Raw genomic sequence first — 17,312 nt, 5'->3', positions numbered from 1 at the left:
TCTGTCCTTTGTTTCTGTTTTGTCCTTTCCTTGGATTAAGCCTCTCCTCTCTCTCCCCAGCACCCTTCCGTCAGAGGCGGCCCCTGCAGCCCCCAGAGGGGAGGACCACCTTACTCTACAAGAAGGAAAGCAGAGAGAAGGGTGGTGGGGTCTGGGCTCCGCAGTGGGCTGTGGGACCTATAACAAGCCCCAGCCTCTCTGAGCCTCTAGTCACTGGTGAAACAGGAGTCCTGTCATTCCAGCCCTGTAGACCTCACAGGCAGGTGGGGTGGGGACCACATACGAACTGGAGATGGAAATGCACAGCACAGTAGAGAAGCAAACCCAGTGCATGTCACTGTGATCAATGTGTGTTGGCAAGGACACCGGCCCTGGAGCCAGAACTTGAGATCCAAGTTCCTGCCCCTTCCCCCTCCGCACCCCCCACAGTGCTGGTGCGGGGACCCAGCCTCGGTTTCCTTGTCCGCAGAACAAGCCGTGAGGAAGGAATGAAATGAGAGCCTACCCGTGGCAGCTTTTGGACGTGTGAGTTGTTCCGCAAGTGTGAGAGAGCATCTCCTGTCCGAGCTTGCTTTCTATGCGCGCACCCCTCTGAGCCGCACAAGGTCATGTGCGCACCCACAGGAGAGCCCGAGCCCAGCCACGTGGCCCTCCCAGGCATCTCCTCCTGCCCTTCTCAGCCCGCTTTACTCTGTGCTGGGAAGAGGGCTAGGGTAGAGCTGCTCAGTCTCCGACTGACCTTAAGCCTCTTTGAACCTCTTCCTTCCCCAGGCTGGGCCAAGGGCAGAGTGGTGCTGGTCTGGAGTCGACCTTTAAAGAACCCCCACGGGTGTTCTGCAGGGTCAAGTCTGGGCATTGAGCTCTGGGGAGTAGTTCCTGCTGTGCCGCTTGTTACCTGTATGACCTTTAGCTCATCACTTGTCCTCTCTGGGACTGTTTCCTTCCCTGTAAATGGCAGGGATAGCACTGGGAGTCTCTAGTCCTCTTGAGCATTTAATATTCCTGATAGAAAAATTGCAGGCGAGGCGCTTCTCCGAGATGTGCTCATTAGTGCAACCAGAACCCTGGGCTTGCTAACAGAGTTCTTCCTTTGGAGTTGGATTTTTCTTGTTTTCCAGGCTCAGGGGACTATGAGTTGAGACTTTGGCGGGGACCTGGCTCTTCTGGCCGCATTCCTTGCCGCAGGGACCTGAGTCCCTGGCCTGTTTTTCTGGAACTTGGTGCATCTGCCTGGATACTGCTTCCGCGTGGCCTCTGACGGTGCTGCCCACTTTGGGCCAGCAGGAGGTGAGGGGGCACACAGTAGGGGAGCCCCGGGGAGTCCCATCTACAGCTCAGGCTGAGAAGCAGTGGGGATTGTCAGGCCTAAACAATGAGAAGACCATGTGAGGAGCCTTTCATTTGTCAAAGAACATCATGACAGATGGCAGAGGGAGCTGGGAGGATGCTGGGCTTCCCTTCCAGCCAAGGGGTGCCGTGGAGCCCCTTGTGTCCACTGTGGCTCAGCCCCAGGCTCCTGATCTGTGGGAAGGGACCAGAGAGCAAGGCTTCAGGGTTCAGTCTCACAAGGGTGTGTGTGTGTGTGTGTGTGTGTGTGTGTGTGTGTGTGTGTATGGAGAACAGGCGTCAGTCAGGTTGCTCACCTGGGCCATGTCATGAGGAATCCCTGAAGAGATTTGCTCTACCTTAGGGTAGAGAGGAAGAAGCTTGAAATCATGAAAATTCCCAACTCCACACATGGTCAGAGGTCAAGGGCACCTGAAAGATCCCCCTGTCCTGGGGTGGTAAATGGGTTTCTTCAGGAGAGCTCATTCTGACCATCGGTGGTGGTCGCCGAAGCAGGGACGTTAGAACAAGGAAGAGGGTGCAGCGATGCATTCGGGACACCTCCCTGGGCGTGGCTTGCCCCCACATGCATGTCTGTATTTGCTGTCTACACCCCCCGAGGTAAGGTGACTTGACTGAGGACCCTGAGCTAGTGGAGAACTGGGAGTCAGATCTCCCCCAACCCCTGAGCTAGGGCTCTTTCTCCTCTCCATCCCAGGTCCTGCATCCCGTTCTTCAGGGGTCTTCAGGGGGTCCTCCTCAGGGTCCTCCTGGGCATTTCCTTGCCCCTGTAAAGGAGGTGGCAGGAATGCAGACAGAAACTTTTTTTTGTATTAATATTTAAGGGAAATTGAAGGCTACAGAGATTAAGCCACTTGCCCCAAGTCCAGCGTAAAACAGCCTTTGAAGTAACCCTCGAGCTCAGTTTCCCGTGTGTTCTCTGTACAGAACTCTGACCATTAGGCAACACTGCCAGTTCCTTGGAGGAATCTCAAGTAACAGAAAAGGTAGGCATGGTGTCTGTGGGGTCCTGGAAAACAACTGCTTTGACTGGTTTAAGTGACCGTGCCAGGAAGTCTCTCCTGGTTTGCTCTGGTAGCTGGCGCCCAGGAGTGTTTCCAGGGTCCTGGGAGCTTTAAGCATGGCTCTCCCAGGAAGTGCCCACCAGATGCCAAGTGGTCAGAAAGTGGCACTGAAAGTCTTACTGGGTTATACCGGGTGCGGAGCTGGTGAGAAGAGAAGTAGTCCAGAATTGGGAGAGGTTCAGCCCCATTGCCGAGCACTCCGCACTGTTTACCAGGCAGAAGTGAAAAATCCTGCTTGGACAGTTCTCCATTTCTGTGCTTCCACCCCCCTCACCCAGAGAATTGCTCCCCAGGCAAACTCACATCCCGGTGCTGCCAAAGCTATGAAAATCAGCAGGTCTGCTGCTCAGAGGTGGGAACGCAGAGGGCTGGTGTGTCTCCTACTGTCTGTTGTGGGCCCCCCGGGGTTCTGATAGGTTGTACCCATCACCTAACCTGGCTGAGACTCAGTCTCCTCATCTGTGAAATGGGGTGAATAATAATGCTTCATCTTCCCAAAGGCAGGGAACTTGCCCCGATGATCTCCTGAGGTCTCCCCCAGGCTCATGAGCCAGGGTTTCAAGGTGTTGGCTCTCTTCCTGCTTTCTTTCTGGAAGCCTCATGGCTCAGAGATTGCCAGGGGGCCATGAGAACCCAAAGAAGCCTGGAGAGACCCCAGTGGGTGCCCTTCCAGCTTGGCATAGATCTCACCCATTTGTCCCCAAGACCTCCAAATGGGGGATTCTAAAGCTTCCTTCTCGAGCCCTGTCTGCCCTCCCCCCTGCCTTCTATGTCCTTATCTTTTGTTTGTATGCAGAACAAACAGGACAGAGGGAAATGGTAAGAAGAGCTCTTTGGTCCTTCTTCTGCCTCGCTCTGCCTATGCTGCTGACAGGGACCAGTTTCTGGGAGGGGAGAAAAAACCTTGGTGCATTTCAACCAGCTGCATTGAATGGAAAGACTTCAGAGATGGAGGGAATTTTAGAGATTCCCTGAAATCCCCCTCTTAATGCCATCAAATTGTCCCTCGATTCCAAAACCACTTCTGTAACATCGCTGAATACAAGCAGCCCCTGGCTGAATGTTCCTAGCAATGGGGAGCTCTGACGATGTGAAATTAGTTTCACTGCTGAACACATCCACTTTTCACAAAATTCTTCCTCCCACTGCAATGCAGCCTGCCTTCCAGCAGCTTCGCCCGTGGCCCTGCTCTGCTCTTTGCTGCTTCAGGCTAAGCTTGGTTCACTTCCATGCCAATATTTGGAGAGGAAGGAAAAGTCCACTGATATTTATTTAAGCACTTACTATGCACCAGGCACTATGCCAAGTGCTTTCCAATGTTCCCTCATTGAATTGTATTTAGAATTTTTTATTTTGCGAAAACTCAGACGTACGGAAAACATAGAAAACAGTTAATGAACAGCCATATACCCATCACCTGGATTTGGTAACTGTCAACATCTCGCCATCCATATTTGCTTCATCCATTTGTTTCTGAAATCCCTTTTTTTTTTTTCTTTTCAACTTTCCCTTGTGGACATTGTCAAACACACATGACAACAGAGACAAATACAATGAGCCCCCATATACTCATTGTCTACTCTCAACAACCATCACATTTCTGCTCTTCCTGCTGCTGGAATATTTTCTTATAAATTCTAGACATTGCAACATTTCCATCCTAAATATGGCAAGGATGCATCTGTAAAACAGAAGGAACTTTTCCTTCTTAACTACAATACCATTATTATACTTAAAATGAATTTCTCATTTAATTCTCATGGCAATGCCATGAAGAAGTTTTTATGTAAAGACAAGTGTTGTCATCTCTAGGCTAAATCTCCTTTCCTCATCTGATGTGACATCTGGGTCCCTTACCATCTTGGTCCTCATGCTCGGCAGCCCAGTTCATCAGCCCAGTTCATCCCTTTTTCAAACTGACGCCCTGTACTGGGCACAACGCTCTCAGTCAGGGATCTGCCTTGATCTGCCTCTCCATTAATGAACGGGACCACCTTAGCTTTTTAAGCAGCTACACCACACACATGCAACACACTTGGGCTAATACTGAGCTTTGGCCAGCTCAAAAATCTCCTTTTCTGTGGTTTCTTTTCCACGTGGGATACTCTAAAGCCAGCCTCCCCTTGTGCCCCCTCCTCGAAAGGTTTATTTCCAAATACTGTCTGCCAACAAACAGAAATGAGAATTCTTTCTTCCTTTTTGTTTTTATTTTTTGGCAGGGGAGACATATCTGATTTCTTTAGGAGATTCAGCCTCTCTCAAAATGTAACATACAGAGGACAGACATTTTGGCGGCAAAATGCCTGACACTCTGCACGCTTGAATTCCTAGTCACCATATGTATCCGCTACAATTATTGCTACTGTAGTTTGAAATTGGTTATTGGTATGTTGAAAAAGCTTTTTATGAGGCTTCCAATTATAGCACGTAGTATGGGGTTTTTTTCAGCTTTGTTGATGTGCAAGTGATAAAATTGTAAGAGATTCACAGCGTATATCATGGTGATTTGATATGTGTATACACTGGGAAATGATCCCCTCCATCTGGTTAATTATCACGTCCATCACCTTACCTATTTACATTTTTTTGTATGTGAGAGAACCTTTCAGTTCTCCTCAGCAAATTTCCATTATACAGTAGAGTCCTATTAACTATAGTCACCGTGCTCTATATGATATCCTCAGACTTTATTCATCTTACAGCTGAACGTTTGTACCATTTTACCAACCTCTTCCTATCCCCCCACTCCCTCAGCCTCTGGCAACCACTTTTCTACTCTCTCACGTTCTGTTTCTATGAGTTTGACTTTTTAAAAAAATTTTTTTTGAGATTCCACATGTAAGTGATACCATGCAGTATTTGTATTTTTCTGTCTTATTTCACTTAGCATAATACCCACAAGATCCATCCATGTTGTCACAAATGGCAGGATTTCCATTTTTCTCATGGCTGAATAATATTCCAGTGTGTGCGCGTGTGTGTGTGTGTTTTAAGATTTTATGTATTTATTTATTTATTTGAGAGAGAGCATGAGCGAGGGGGGGAGGGGCAGAGAGAGAGGGAGAAGCAGACTCCCCGCCAAACAGAGAGCTGACGTAGGGCTCGATCCCAAGACCCTGGGATCATGACCTGAGCCGAAGGCAGACGCTTAACCTACTGAGCCTCCCAGGCGCCCCTGTGTGTGTGTGTGTGTGTGTGTGTGTATGTGTTTAAAGAAACAACATCTTCTTTATCTATCCATCCATCGATGGACACAGATTGTGTCCATATCTTGGCTGTTGTGAATATCGCCACAGTGAACATGGGGGTGCAGATATCTCCTTAATAGCATTGTTTTCATTTACTTTGGAGATATACCCAGAAGTAGGATTGCTGGGTCATATGTAGCAGATAGTCTTCTAGTTGGGTATAACTTTGTGCAATTTGACTACTTTAGTGGACTACCCAACATAAAGTAGAAAAGCAGATTTCTGGGCTAGCGTATTTGTTAAAACAGAATTCCCTAATTAAAAAATAAAAGTCTCTAGTTTACTTTTTGTCTGTTTCATTTTTGTTGAGGTAAAAAAAAAAAACCACATGACATAAAAACTAAATATAAACCATTAAATTTAAACATAAAATTTACCATCTTAACCATTTCTAAGTGTACAGTTCAACCTCCCCTGTCTTTTATATATATATATATATATATATATATATATACAGTTGATTTTGTTTAACCCAAGTACAGGGCTTTACATTTATTCCTGTTACATTTTACCTTGTTGGTTTGGGCTTCCTATTAGAACATGCCAAAATATTTTCTAATCCTGATTCTATCATCCAGTTTTCTGCATTCATCTCCCTCTCTGCTTTGAATCATTTCCAAATTTGATCAACATTTATTTACCTAAGCTGTTGATCAAAGTCAAACCCTTGGTTTCTCTGTGTCGGCCACTGGATGCAGTGCCTTTTTTTTTTTTTTTAATGTAAGCTCTAGGCCCAACATGGGGCTGGACCTCAAAACCCCAAGATCAAGAGTCACATGCTCTACTGACCGAGCCAGCTAGGTGTCCCATGCAGTGCCTTTACTGGGAAAACTGTATGAGTATAAGAGTTGAGAAATCAAGCTTTGGTCTTGATTCAAGTTCTCTGAGGCTGTGTGTCCTCTGCAAGGTGCTTCCCCTCTGAGTTTGGACTTCAGTGTCCTTCCAGCTCTTCCTTCTGTGTGTCTGTCCTGCTTTGTTTTTCCTGCAAGTGATTGCTACCTTCCAAAGAGGGAGCCAGGGCTTGGAAATATGATATGTTCAAAGTTTCGGCAGATGGTGGTACCTGTGCCTTTCTCAGGTCAGAATCAAAGATTGGTTTTTGGAGCAGTTCCTTAGTAATTTGAATCAAACACATGGTCATTTGGCACCTACTGTGTATTAGGTACTTTAGGCACTTGAGGTTCAAAGATGAATAAGATTTATAATAATGCTAACCTCTAGGAGCTCATGATTTCATGAGAGAAACAAACACATGAACCACTGGGTCTAAAAAATGTGGTATGTGCAATAAAAGTCATAAATAAGAGGTGTGGAAACACAGAAAAAATCCCGTATTTTGCTTTGGGAAAGTTTCATGGAGGATGTGACGTTTGAGTTTAGTCTTAGAGGACGAGTGTGTATTTTCTAGGGAGAGAAGAGCACAGCACATGCAAAGTCCCTAACATAAGACCAGGCTTAGCCTGGATAGGGGAATGGCCCAGGATGTCTGGAGCCCAGCTCTACAACTGGGGAGTACCTCCCAGTGCACGAAGCATGGTCACCAGCTTTCTCTCCTTTGAGCTTTACTATAATCCTGGAAAGTGGGTGGAATGGGAATTATGACCTTATTTTGCCATTGAGAAGCCTGAAGCCTCTGGAGCTGCCTGCCTTGATTAAACTCACACAGCCCGGGAGTGATGGAGCCAAGCCTTGAACCTCAGTTCTCCACTTCAAGTCCAGGACTGTTTCCAAGTACGCCCTTGCTGCTTCTCCACAGAGCATTGCAAAGGGGTATAAAGTAAGTCTCAGATGATCGTGGACCAGGATTTCGCCTAATAGGATAATTGCGTCCTCTCATTTCTCCCTGAAAGAGGAGCACCTACCTCACTGTGTCAAAGATGAATAAATTGAGTCCCAGGAACGGCTCACCAGTCATCTCTCAATCTAGAGCATTAGCAGTAGAATCAGAATCAGAACCGGAATGGCTTTGGGGAGCTGAGCCCTTCCTAAGTGCCCAGCGTTGAGCTATAGGGCACTCTTGACTCTGTTGGAGTGTCATGGGGCCAGTCTCCTTGGGAGGTCCTGGCCAACCAGGTACCTCATTCACTTAGGCTGGGTTTCAAGAAAGATTAGGTACAGATACCAACGCAGGTAAGAATGAATTTGATGAGAAGGAGAAATGTCCTAGTGAGGACAAGTGCAGCAGGTGCATCCTCATGATAAGAGGCCTCTTGAGAAGGGCCATGGAAAAACTTCTAGGCAAGAGAAATTATTAATTTTGTTGGCTGGTGAGTTTTAAAATTAAACTCTGAATTCTGCTTGCTCATCTTTCCCATTTTGTGGATCTCATAAACAACATGATAATTGCATTCACAGAAATCAAAAGCAAAGACCTTCTTTAATTGCCCACAAAGCTGATGACCTCCTCCAAGTCAAACTGTTTTGGCCCTCCACTGTTTCTCTCACTGTATTAATACCTCCTTCTGGAAACATCTTCCCCTTTTACCTCCCAGTCACCATCCTTGCCTGGTCTTCTCCTCCTCGAGTGCCCACTCTTTCTCCGTCTCCTTCGCTGGCTCCTCCTCATCATCCCAGCCTTGACTTTTCTTTCTTCTTCATCTGGACTCAGTTCCTTTGTAACCTCACTGAATCCTGTGGCTTTAAATGCCGCCTATAAGCAGATAACTACCCAGGTTATACTTCTGACCTCACACTTCTCCTGAGTCCAAACTCACTTCCCTGCCTCTCCTGGGATATCTCACTGGCATCTCAAACTCACCTCCTTCAAAAACATAGCTTTTGACGTTCTACCCCCAGCCTGCCCTTCCCTGAGTCACCCCCATCTCTGGTAATGGCACCACCGATTATTCCATCGAGAAAGGCCAAACCCTAGAAATCATCCTTGATTCCTCTCTTTCCCTGCACCCCACCTCCCATCCATCAGCCAGTCCTGTCAGCTATCAATTCAACATTCTAAATCCAAGCTTTTCTCACCACCTCCACTGTCGCTGTCCCTTCCACTCTGCTTCCCTTTCTCATCTGGGCCACGGCAATGGCTCTCAACTGGTCTTGCTTCCTGCTCTCTAACCCCCTACCAGCTCATCACTGTAGGTTTAAACACTGAAGTCAAGATCATGTGACTCCTCTGCTCAAACCCTCTATCACTTCCTGTTGTCCTTCAGCTTTCACCATCACCTGTCTGCCAGATCCACGTCAGCTTGCCTCTGATTACCCCATTCTTCAGCCCTACTAGCCTCATTACTATTCCTCAGCATGCAAGCCTGCTCTTGCCTTAGGTCCTGATACTTCTGTCTGGAATGATCTTCCTCAGACCTTCGAAAGGTTGGGTCCTCACTTCATGGAGTGAAAACCTCACCTCCCCTCAGTGGCCTTCCCAGACCATCTGCTTATGAACAGCCTCTGACACGCCCTTCCCCTGACAAAGTATTATTGTTATCCACAGTAATTATCTCTAAATGAAATTCTGTATTTGTTTTCTTATTCCTTTTGTGTCTCCTCAAGTCGAAAAGAAGTCAGGGACTTCTGCTGTCTTCTCCAGGATTGTATTCCCAGTGCCTAGAACAGTGCCTGGTACCTAGTGTGGGCTGAGTAAATGCGTATTGGATGAATGAATTTGCTCTTGTGGCAAGTTTTAAAATTACTCCTTATTAGGCCAACTTTACAATGTCATGGAAGGATTTTTTTTTTAAAGATAAAAGCTCCTCAAAAAATAAAATCTAGAACTACCGGATTATCTAGCAATTCCACTTCTGGGCATTTATCCAAATAAATGAAGACACTAACTCAAAAAGATATCTCCCCCCCAGTTCAGTGCAGTATTATTTACAATAGCCAAGACATGGAAACAGCCAAAGTGTCCACTGGTGGATGAATAAGTAAAGAAAATATGCTGTGTATATGTCTATATGCACACATAACATGGGACATAGAACATTATTCAGCCATGAAAAAGAATGAAATCTTGCCATTTGTGACAACATGGACAGAACTTGAGGGCATTATGCTAAGGGAAATAAATCAGGCAGAGAAAGACAAATACCATATGATCTCATTTATATGTGAAATCTCAAAAGCAAGCAAGCAAACAAACAAACAAACAAAAACAAAAGCCAAGCTCATAGATACAGAGAACAGATTGGTGGTTGCGAGAGCTGAGGGGTGGGGATAGGTGAAATGGGTAAAGGGCGCCAAAACTTCCAGTTATAAAATACAGTAAGTCCTGGGGATGTAATGAACAGCATGGTGACTGTAGTTAATAAAACTGGATTGCATATTTGAAAGTTGCTGAGAGAGTGGATCTTAAAAATTCTCATCAGAAGAAAAAAAATGTGTAACTATGTGTAGTGATGAATGTTCGCTAGACTTATTGTGATGATCAGCGTGTTCACAATGTATACAAATGTTGAATCATGCGGTACACCTGAAACTAATGTAATGTTATATGTCAGTTACACCTCAATTGAAAAAAAAGGTAAAAGCAATTTTGCCTTAAGTCTATCTGTCTATGTGCAACTGCTTTCAGATTGTGGGCCCTTCCTACCTTTAGCTCCCCTTGCAGATTTTATGTATTATCTTTACTGATCTCAAAATCAGGCTGCTATCCAGAGGTCACTCCATATCTCCCCGTATGCCCTTCTCAGGACCCCATCCCTCTTCATCCTCTGCTCTCATCTTGCTGCCCTGGTTGCTGGAGGAGATGCCCTCACAACCATAGAGGAAAGGGCACGCTTCCCCATCCTCATTTAGAACAGAGCAGGGCAAGGGGTTTAAGTTAAAACTCCAGAGGATTCTCTTAGGTCCCATTCATTCTTCTACCAGGCATTTCTTGAGACACTGCACTATGTTAGGAACCGTGGTAGCCATTGAGAATGGAAGTCATGTCCCCATTTTCATGGAACTCATAGACTAGCAGGAGAGAAGCGCACAGAAAAGGAGTCCCATGATGTGCCATGCAGGGGCAGCGAGGGCTCCTGGGGTCCAGAGTGGAGCAAGGCTAACCAACTCCGGGCAAGTGTGGAGACAGGACAGGCTTGGTATGTTTGCACCTGAGCTCAGGGTGCCTGGGAGGGAGCGAGGTGGGATCCTGAGGGACAGTCATATGGGGATTTGTGTGTTGTGCTAAGGGATGGAGACTTTATTCCAAAGTTACTGAAGAGCCAATGAAAAGCAAAAGAATTTTCTGATTGAAAGTTCTGAATTCATTCACTTGTCCATTTATTCTTTCATTCAACCAGTATATTTTGAACCCCTGTTATGTACTAAGCCCAGTGTTATGCCCTGAATGTATGGTATTTAGTAAGTAGTCATTGTCCTTGCTGTTACAGAGCCAGCCAACCATGGCGCATAAAGGAAGCGTGTTTGGTGGCTCCTGCCATAGTTTGGTGGGGGTTTTTGGGGTTTGGTTTTTTTTTTTAAAAGATTTTATTTGTTTATTTGACAGAGAGAGAGGGAGAGAGCACAAGCAGTGGGAGCGGCAGAGGGAGAAGGGAAGCAGGCTCCCCACTGAGCAGGGAGCCCGATGCAGGCTCAATTCCAGGACCTTGGGATTATGACCTGAGCCGAAGGCAGACGCTTAACGACTGAGCCACCCAGGCGCTCCACTGCCATAGATAATTATAGGAAAAGGAAACCTTATTATAGCTAACAATAGAAGCAAGTCCCCCTAACAATAGGTGTATATTTAAGCAAACTACGGTCCCCAGAATGGAATATTAGGGAACCATTAAAAACGATGTTTGCAAGCATTGGAGAAATAAAAGATTTATGGTGCCTCTTAATAGTAGAGGGGAAATATTAATGATGTTCACTGGGAAAAGCGGGGTAAAATTTATACAGGGTGGTGAATATCAATGAGGAAAAACAAACATAAAAAAAGATGATAACATATACAAAAATATGAATTATAGCTGCCCCTTGGCAGAGTGATTTTTCTGCTACTTTATACTTCTCTATAACAAATATTTTTCTCTATTAAGCACACATTTACTTATCCCACCATAACTTGTTCCGTTATAAAAGGAAAGAGATGAACAGACAAGAAATGAAAGCCAGAGGGGAGAAAGCAAGGACAGACACCTGTCTATCTGACATGACTTAGGTGTCATGTCCCCAGGAGGACCAGGATGGGGCAGCCGTGTTAGGTGGCCGGTCATCCCTTGCTTAGCCACGACAGCTTGTTATCTGTCTGAGGGAGTGCCACAGAACGCACGCTCCGGGATGTCAAGTTCCATCCCGGGTGACTCTGTGTGACCTCGGACAAGTCACTCTTCCTGGTTATCCACCACCCTGGAGGAGATTTTCCAAAGACCTCTCTGGGAAACAGGATAAGTAGGAAGAGCCTGGCCACAGGGGAAGTGGGTGTTCTTTTTCAAAATCTAGACAAGCTCCTCCCCCACATTGCCATTTCCCTCTAACCTTCAGTCCGTCCCAATCCCACTAACAACTCATACTTTCGTTTTTATCTCTTTCAGGAAATGATCGAAATGGCCTAGATTTCAACAGGCAGGTAAGGTCTTTCAGAAAGCAACCTTTATTCTATAAATATTGAGGGGCAGGGGCAGGGGGCGACCACTTAGACTACGCCAGGTGCGGGAGATATAAAGAAGATTATGTCAAGTTTGAGGGTGTTTATTCATAGGCTCAGTAGCTTTCAGGGGCCTATCAAGGGCCTTTGTGTCCAGCCTCTCCCCAGTCAACAAGCCAACGTTGGGGTCCCCACTATCCCCTCAAAAGAGTACTGACACCTGGAGCACTTATTTAGGACTAAGTACTTGCCTGATGTGGTGCAGAATCTAAAACCACAGCTCTCTTCCCGTCACGGCGTTTAGTCCGAGTTGCCTCTTGGGTGAGTCGGTCTGCGTGGACCAATTGTTCAGAGAGGAATGTATGGAGGTACCAAGAATGGAGGACCTGAGACCCTCAGGGAACTCCCGATTGAAAGGGGAAGATAGGGGACAAAACAGGAACAGAACAAGAGAGCCCAGGACAAAGTGTATAACCTGGCTCCGTGGGACAGTGTAGACACAAGCTTGGCGCCTTTGAAGAAAACCGAGTTGTGTGGGGTTCGAGTTAGTCTGGGAGGGCTTCAGGTGGGGGCAGATGGTGTTGGACAGAGTGCGGGATGGACAGATGTGAAGGGAAGGATGGAGCAGAGGGAGAGGACTTTCCCCCTTGAGATCAGGCTGGCGGGAAGCCGGGGGGAGAGGGCTCGCACAGGGCATGATGCCAGAGCAGATGTGGGAGGGTATGTTGGTGGGAGGAAAGCTAAGGTGGTCTGAGTTTTCTCAGCTGAAAAATTAATTGATTTCCTAAATTTGGCCGGGGGTGGGGTGGGGCATATACACTATGCCAGGTGTGAGAATACAAAGAAAATTAAGACATGCTCTCTGCCCTGCTGCAGCTTATAGTCTAGCATGGAGAGTGCAAGAGAGAGATAAAAGGAGAGGGAGGAGAGAGAGACTCCTCAGGGAATAATTCTAATACACTCGCAACCCTGCTTTACTAGAGGTGTGTAGAAAGCATGGTGTCAAACAGAAATGGAAAGAGTTCATTCTTCCTGGGAGCTCAGGGCAGGCTTCATGGAGGAGGTAATATTTGAACTAGCTCTAAAAGGTGAGTAGGACTCTGTCAGGCAGAGAAGAGTGCGGTGGAAGGGCAGAAAATCCTGATGTGGGGGTGCATTGGAGAATCACGGGTTCCTTCTTGCTCTGATATTCTGCGTCCTAGTTTAGGTGACAGTCTGAGGTGGGACTGGAGATCAGACTCCTTTATCTATACAGTGATTTGAAGTCACTACTAACGTTTCCTAAAGGGCTGGGTACTTTCTGGGTATATCCTTCATGGTCAGAGAGAGCAATAATCTGGAGTCCTAAGCCAAAACCTCTCAGGCGTTCTGCATTTTGTTCACTGTGGAAGTCGTCTAACGAGTGGAGGCAAACTACTCTCTCTGTACGCGAGGCCTAAAGTAGAGAGAGGCTTCAGACTTAGGACTTGCCACCAACATGGTCGTTAAACACCGGAACAGCCACCAAGGGAAAGAGACAGTAGAGTCAGCTTCTCACCTATGGTCTTTGCATATGAGACAGAGTCTTCTCTCAGGGATAGTTTTGCCAGGTTTGCTTGCAGGGCGGGAGGATGGAGGAAATTCCCCAGGATTCTGTGATCCTGAAGGAGAATCCTAAGCAGGTTGGGATGGGGCCTGTGCCCTGTGCTTTCCACCCTGAGGAGGCAGGATGGCAGCCTGGGACCCACCTTTCACTGTCCCAGGCCCTTGGAGAAGATGCACAGGGAGGAGCCCATTCCACACCAAGATGTGACCACACCAGCCCAGTCCGGAGGTGGCCTGCTCCACAGGCCTGGTGGGTTGAACTGCCTATGTGATCTTTTGGGAGCTTGAGAAACCCTTGTGCTTGGGACAAGACTGGGGGCAGCCCCTCTGGCCCTAGGCAGCATCCAGAGAGGTCCCTGGCCCTTTGAACATCTTTTGGGGTGTGGTGTCTCCAACAGTCGGGAGAAAGCATGCTGGCTTCTTCCAGGAGTGGGCCTCGCTTGAATTTGCTTCACTTAGCTGAGCCCCATGGGGTGGGCTGTTCCCTCCTCCCTCCCCTGGAAAGGGTTTTTGGATTTCTCATTACTGACAAGAACAGACATGACAGATCTTTCCTTTCAAGAAGGGGAGAATTTTGGAGAAAGAGGCTCAGCCAGGTCACACTCCTTTACACTCTTAGGCCAGAGCACTCCTCTGCTCACGCGCATCCACATCCATCCCCCCCGCCGCCGCCCATGGCTCCTCCCTGCGACCAGTCACTCTATCCCTCAGTGCCATCCAACACGGACACCCACAGGTTCACGTTCATACCAGCTCGCCTGCAGACCTACAGGTGGGCACCCAGGCTCTCTCGAGCCGCTGCGTTGACCGTCATCCCTCCACACTTCACAGGGAGGGAAGTAAACCAACATTCACTGCCTGCCAAGCTCTGTGGAAGGGGCTTTGGGCACTTTATCTCACTGAATTCTCACTATAGACCAAGGGTTACTGTCCCCATTTGACAGGCGAGGAAGGTGCCTCCCAGGCAGCCCCACCTTTTTTTGGCAAAGGATTTGGGAGATGAACTAATGTGCCGAAGGTCACATAATTGGCCACCTGGCAGAACCAGGATTCGAACCCACATCTCTTGGACTCCAGAGCCCATCTTTCCCTTGATGGCCTGCTGCATCCTCCTCTACAGTCTCTCCACTCTCCGCTCCCGGCACACACACCGTGCTCAGGGAGCGGCTGGGAGCCAGGGGCTGAGCGTGACCTCACTGTGACTAACTGGGAGGAAATGGGAGGCAGAGGGTGTGGGGAAGGGAAGAAAGGGTGTTGTGAGGAGCAGCCTGGTATGGCACAGGGAAGGGGTTGACAGACACCGGAGAGCAAAGGATGAGCCTCTGCCCTCGGTGAAGCCCCAGTTGGAAAGCCTCAAGCCAGTTGGTGCAATCGGGAGTTGTAGCCAGATACTGGCTAGACAGTCCTACAGTTGCATGAGCAAGGGACACTGGCTCATCAGGAAGTTTCACGCTGAGCCTGTTAGCTTCCTGGTCCCAGGAAAGCAGCCTGAGCCTGTTTGGAGGAGAACTGTGGGACAACCCAGGGACCCAGAGGCAGGGCTACCCTGCCGTCCCTGGGAAGGATAAGGAAGTGGAGGGGCAACAGGATAAGCCCAGATCCCCGGACGGGGAGGCAGGCGTCCTGGTACCAGTGCTGTTTCTCTACCTCTCACTAGCCGTTGTCCTTAGACAAAATCTCCATCTTCCTGGCCCTCAGTTTCCTCTCGGATAAAATGAAGAAGTTTGCATGGGGTGATCTCTCAGGTTCCCGCAATCTGTCTGTTAGGTTCCCTTATTTCTTTCATGACCTATTCAGACTGGTTGGTTTGACTTCCACTCTCCTTTCACTTTTTTCTTCGAAGAGAAATAGGGAAGAGAGTGTCCATTTCTTCACCCTGAGCTGTAGAGAGTGGGGGAAAATAAGTCCCATGATGTCTTTCCAGTCTTTATGATTTTGTGTGATCCCGTGGAAAGAATCGTTTGGAATGTAGGGGCAGAGGCAGAAGGACCCAGCTGGCTGGATTTGGGGCCCATCATTCATTCTTTGAATGTTTAGTCATTCCGAAGCGCTGGAGAGGGTGTGTCAGGAGTAAGAAGATAAATTGCAAAACTGCTCAGTGAATTCCATGAGAGATGGGTAGCGCTGAGCTCCTGGGTACCTGCCTGAGGATGTCACCAAAGAGATGGTGTCTGAAGTGGGGGACAGGGGAAGTGTAAGGGATTTGGCTGGCTGAGAAGGGCGGCAAGAGTATTCCAGGCATAGGAGCCAGTGAGTGTGAGGGCTCCCTTGAGAAAGGGCGTGGCTTCAGGGGAAGTGTGAGAAGATGAACATGGGGGGAGATGAGGCAGGGGAAGCAGGAGTTGGGGGTCGGGCCATGTTGTGAAGAACTTTGAATGCACACCAAAGGATTTTCTCCTGTGGGCAGTAGGGAGCCATTAGGCGTTTTCTAGCGTGACTAGTTTCATTTAATGGAAGGGCATTAGAGGGGGTGTGGGTGAGGAGGGAAGGAAGGATGAAGGAGAGGCCTGATGGAATGCTGTTGTGGTATGAAGAAACGGGCAAAGCTCAGGAGAGGCATTATAGCAAAGAGGTCAAGCACACGAGCACAGAGGCAGACTGCCTGGGCTGGAATCATGATCGTGTGGCCTTGGAAAATTCCTCACCTTCTATGTTCCTCACTCTCCTCATCTGGGAAATGGGGAAACTAATGGTACCTATCTCACAGGGTTGTTGCAAAGGTCAAATGAGAGGGCGTGTGCCTTTTAGACAAGTGTCTAGAACCTAGGAACTGTGTACGTATTCGCTATGTTTATGACCGTGTCAGTATGCATGGAGAGGCTCAGATTTGAGAGAGAGCTCTGAGATAAGATCAAGAGGATTTTGGCAACAGGTTGGACGAGATGGCAAAGGAATGGGAAGGGTCCAGCACGATTCTTAGATTTCTGATTTGGGACGCTAAGCATTGGAGGGACTGCAAGCAGAGCCCAAGAAGCCAGAAGGTAGAACAAGTATGTCCAGACGATGGAAGGAGCTGGAAAGCTGTAAGTACCAGTACAGTGACAAATCGGGATCTGGAGTCCGGGGGACAGGTCAGGACGCCTATCAGGGAGTCACCATTGCATCGTGTTAACTGAAATGGTGGGAGGGAGGGAGGCCCCCTAGAGACGGTGTGCAGAATGGGATGGGGACGCTGGGAAGACCTGCAGAAGAATCACATGTGGGACAGGCTGAGGAGTGGGTGCCTGTAGACGGGATGAAGAAGACGTGGTTAAAGGGATGGGGGTGGGGGTTGGGGAGGAAAACCACCCCCACAAAGGAGAGATTTTCATGGCGCTGGGGAGAGCCACAGTGTCAAGGACTGCAGAGGTATTGTAGAGCCCCAAGCCTGAACACGGTTTCTGGCTTGGCAGTGAGACGAGCAGCGACGTCCTCATCTGGTGTCTGTGCTGAAAGCAGATGCCAGATTGCTGCAGGCGGGGGGGCAAGTCGGAGTTAAGGAAATGAGGGAGATGTGCTCATGAGGTGACAAAGGGGTGGGGCGTTGGCCTAAAGTGGAGACACTGT

At 48.0% G+C, this 17,312-nt stretch overlaps 1 protein-coding gene across 2 annotated transcripts in view; it reads left to right on the top strand.

Moving 5' to 3' along the window:
- Positions 1-17,312, top strand: part of POU2F3 (POU class 2 homeobox 3) — a 72,972-nt gene that overhangs the window by 16,654 nt on the left and 39,006 nt on the right. For both annotated transcript variants that reach the window (XM_081799285.1, XM_081799284.1), the window contains exon 3: positions 12,130-12,164. In XM_081799285.1, the coding sequence (XP_081655411.1) occupies positions 12,130-12,164 (35 nt within the window). The remainder of the gene's footprint in view (positions 1-12,129; positions 12,165-17,312) is intronic.

The sequence above is a fragment of the Leptonychotes weddellii genome, chromosome 11, assembly GCF_054177405.1.
Source record: "Leptonychotes weddellii isolate Sample4059 chromosome 11, ASM5417740v2, whole genome shotgun sequence".
In the NCBI taxonomy this organism is placed as follows: domain Eukaryota; kingdom Metazoa; phylum Chordata; class Mammalia; order Carnivora; family Phocidae; genus Leptonychotes; species Leptonychotes weddellii.
Note: the sequence above shows the minus strand (reverse complement) of the source record. Positions and strands in the feature narration are given on the sequence as shown.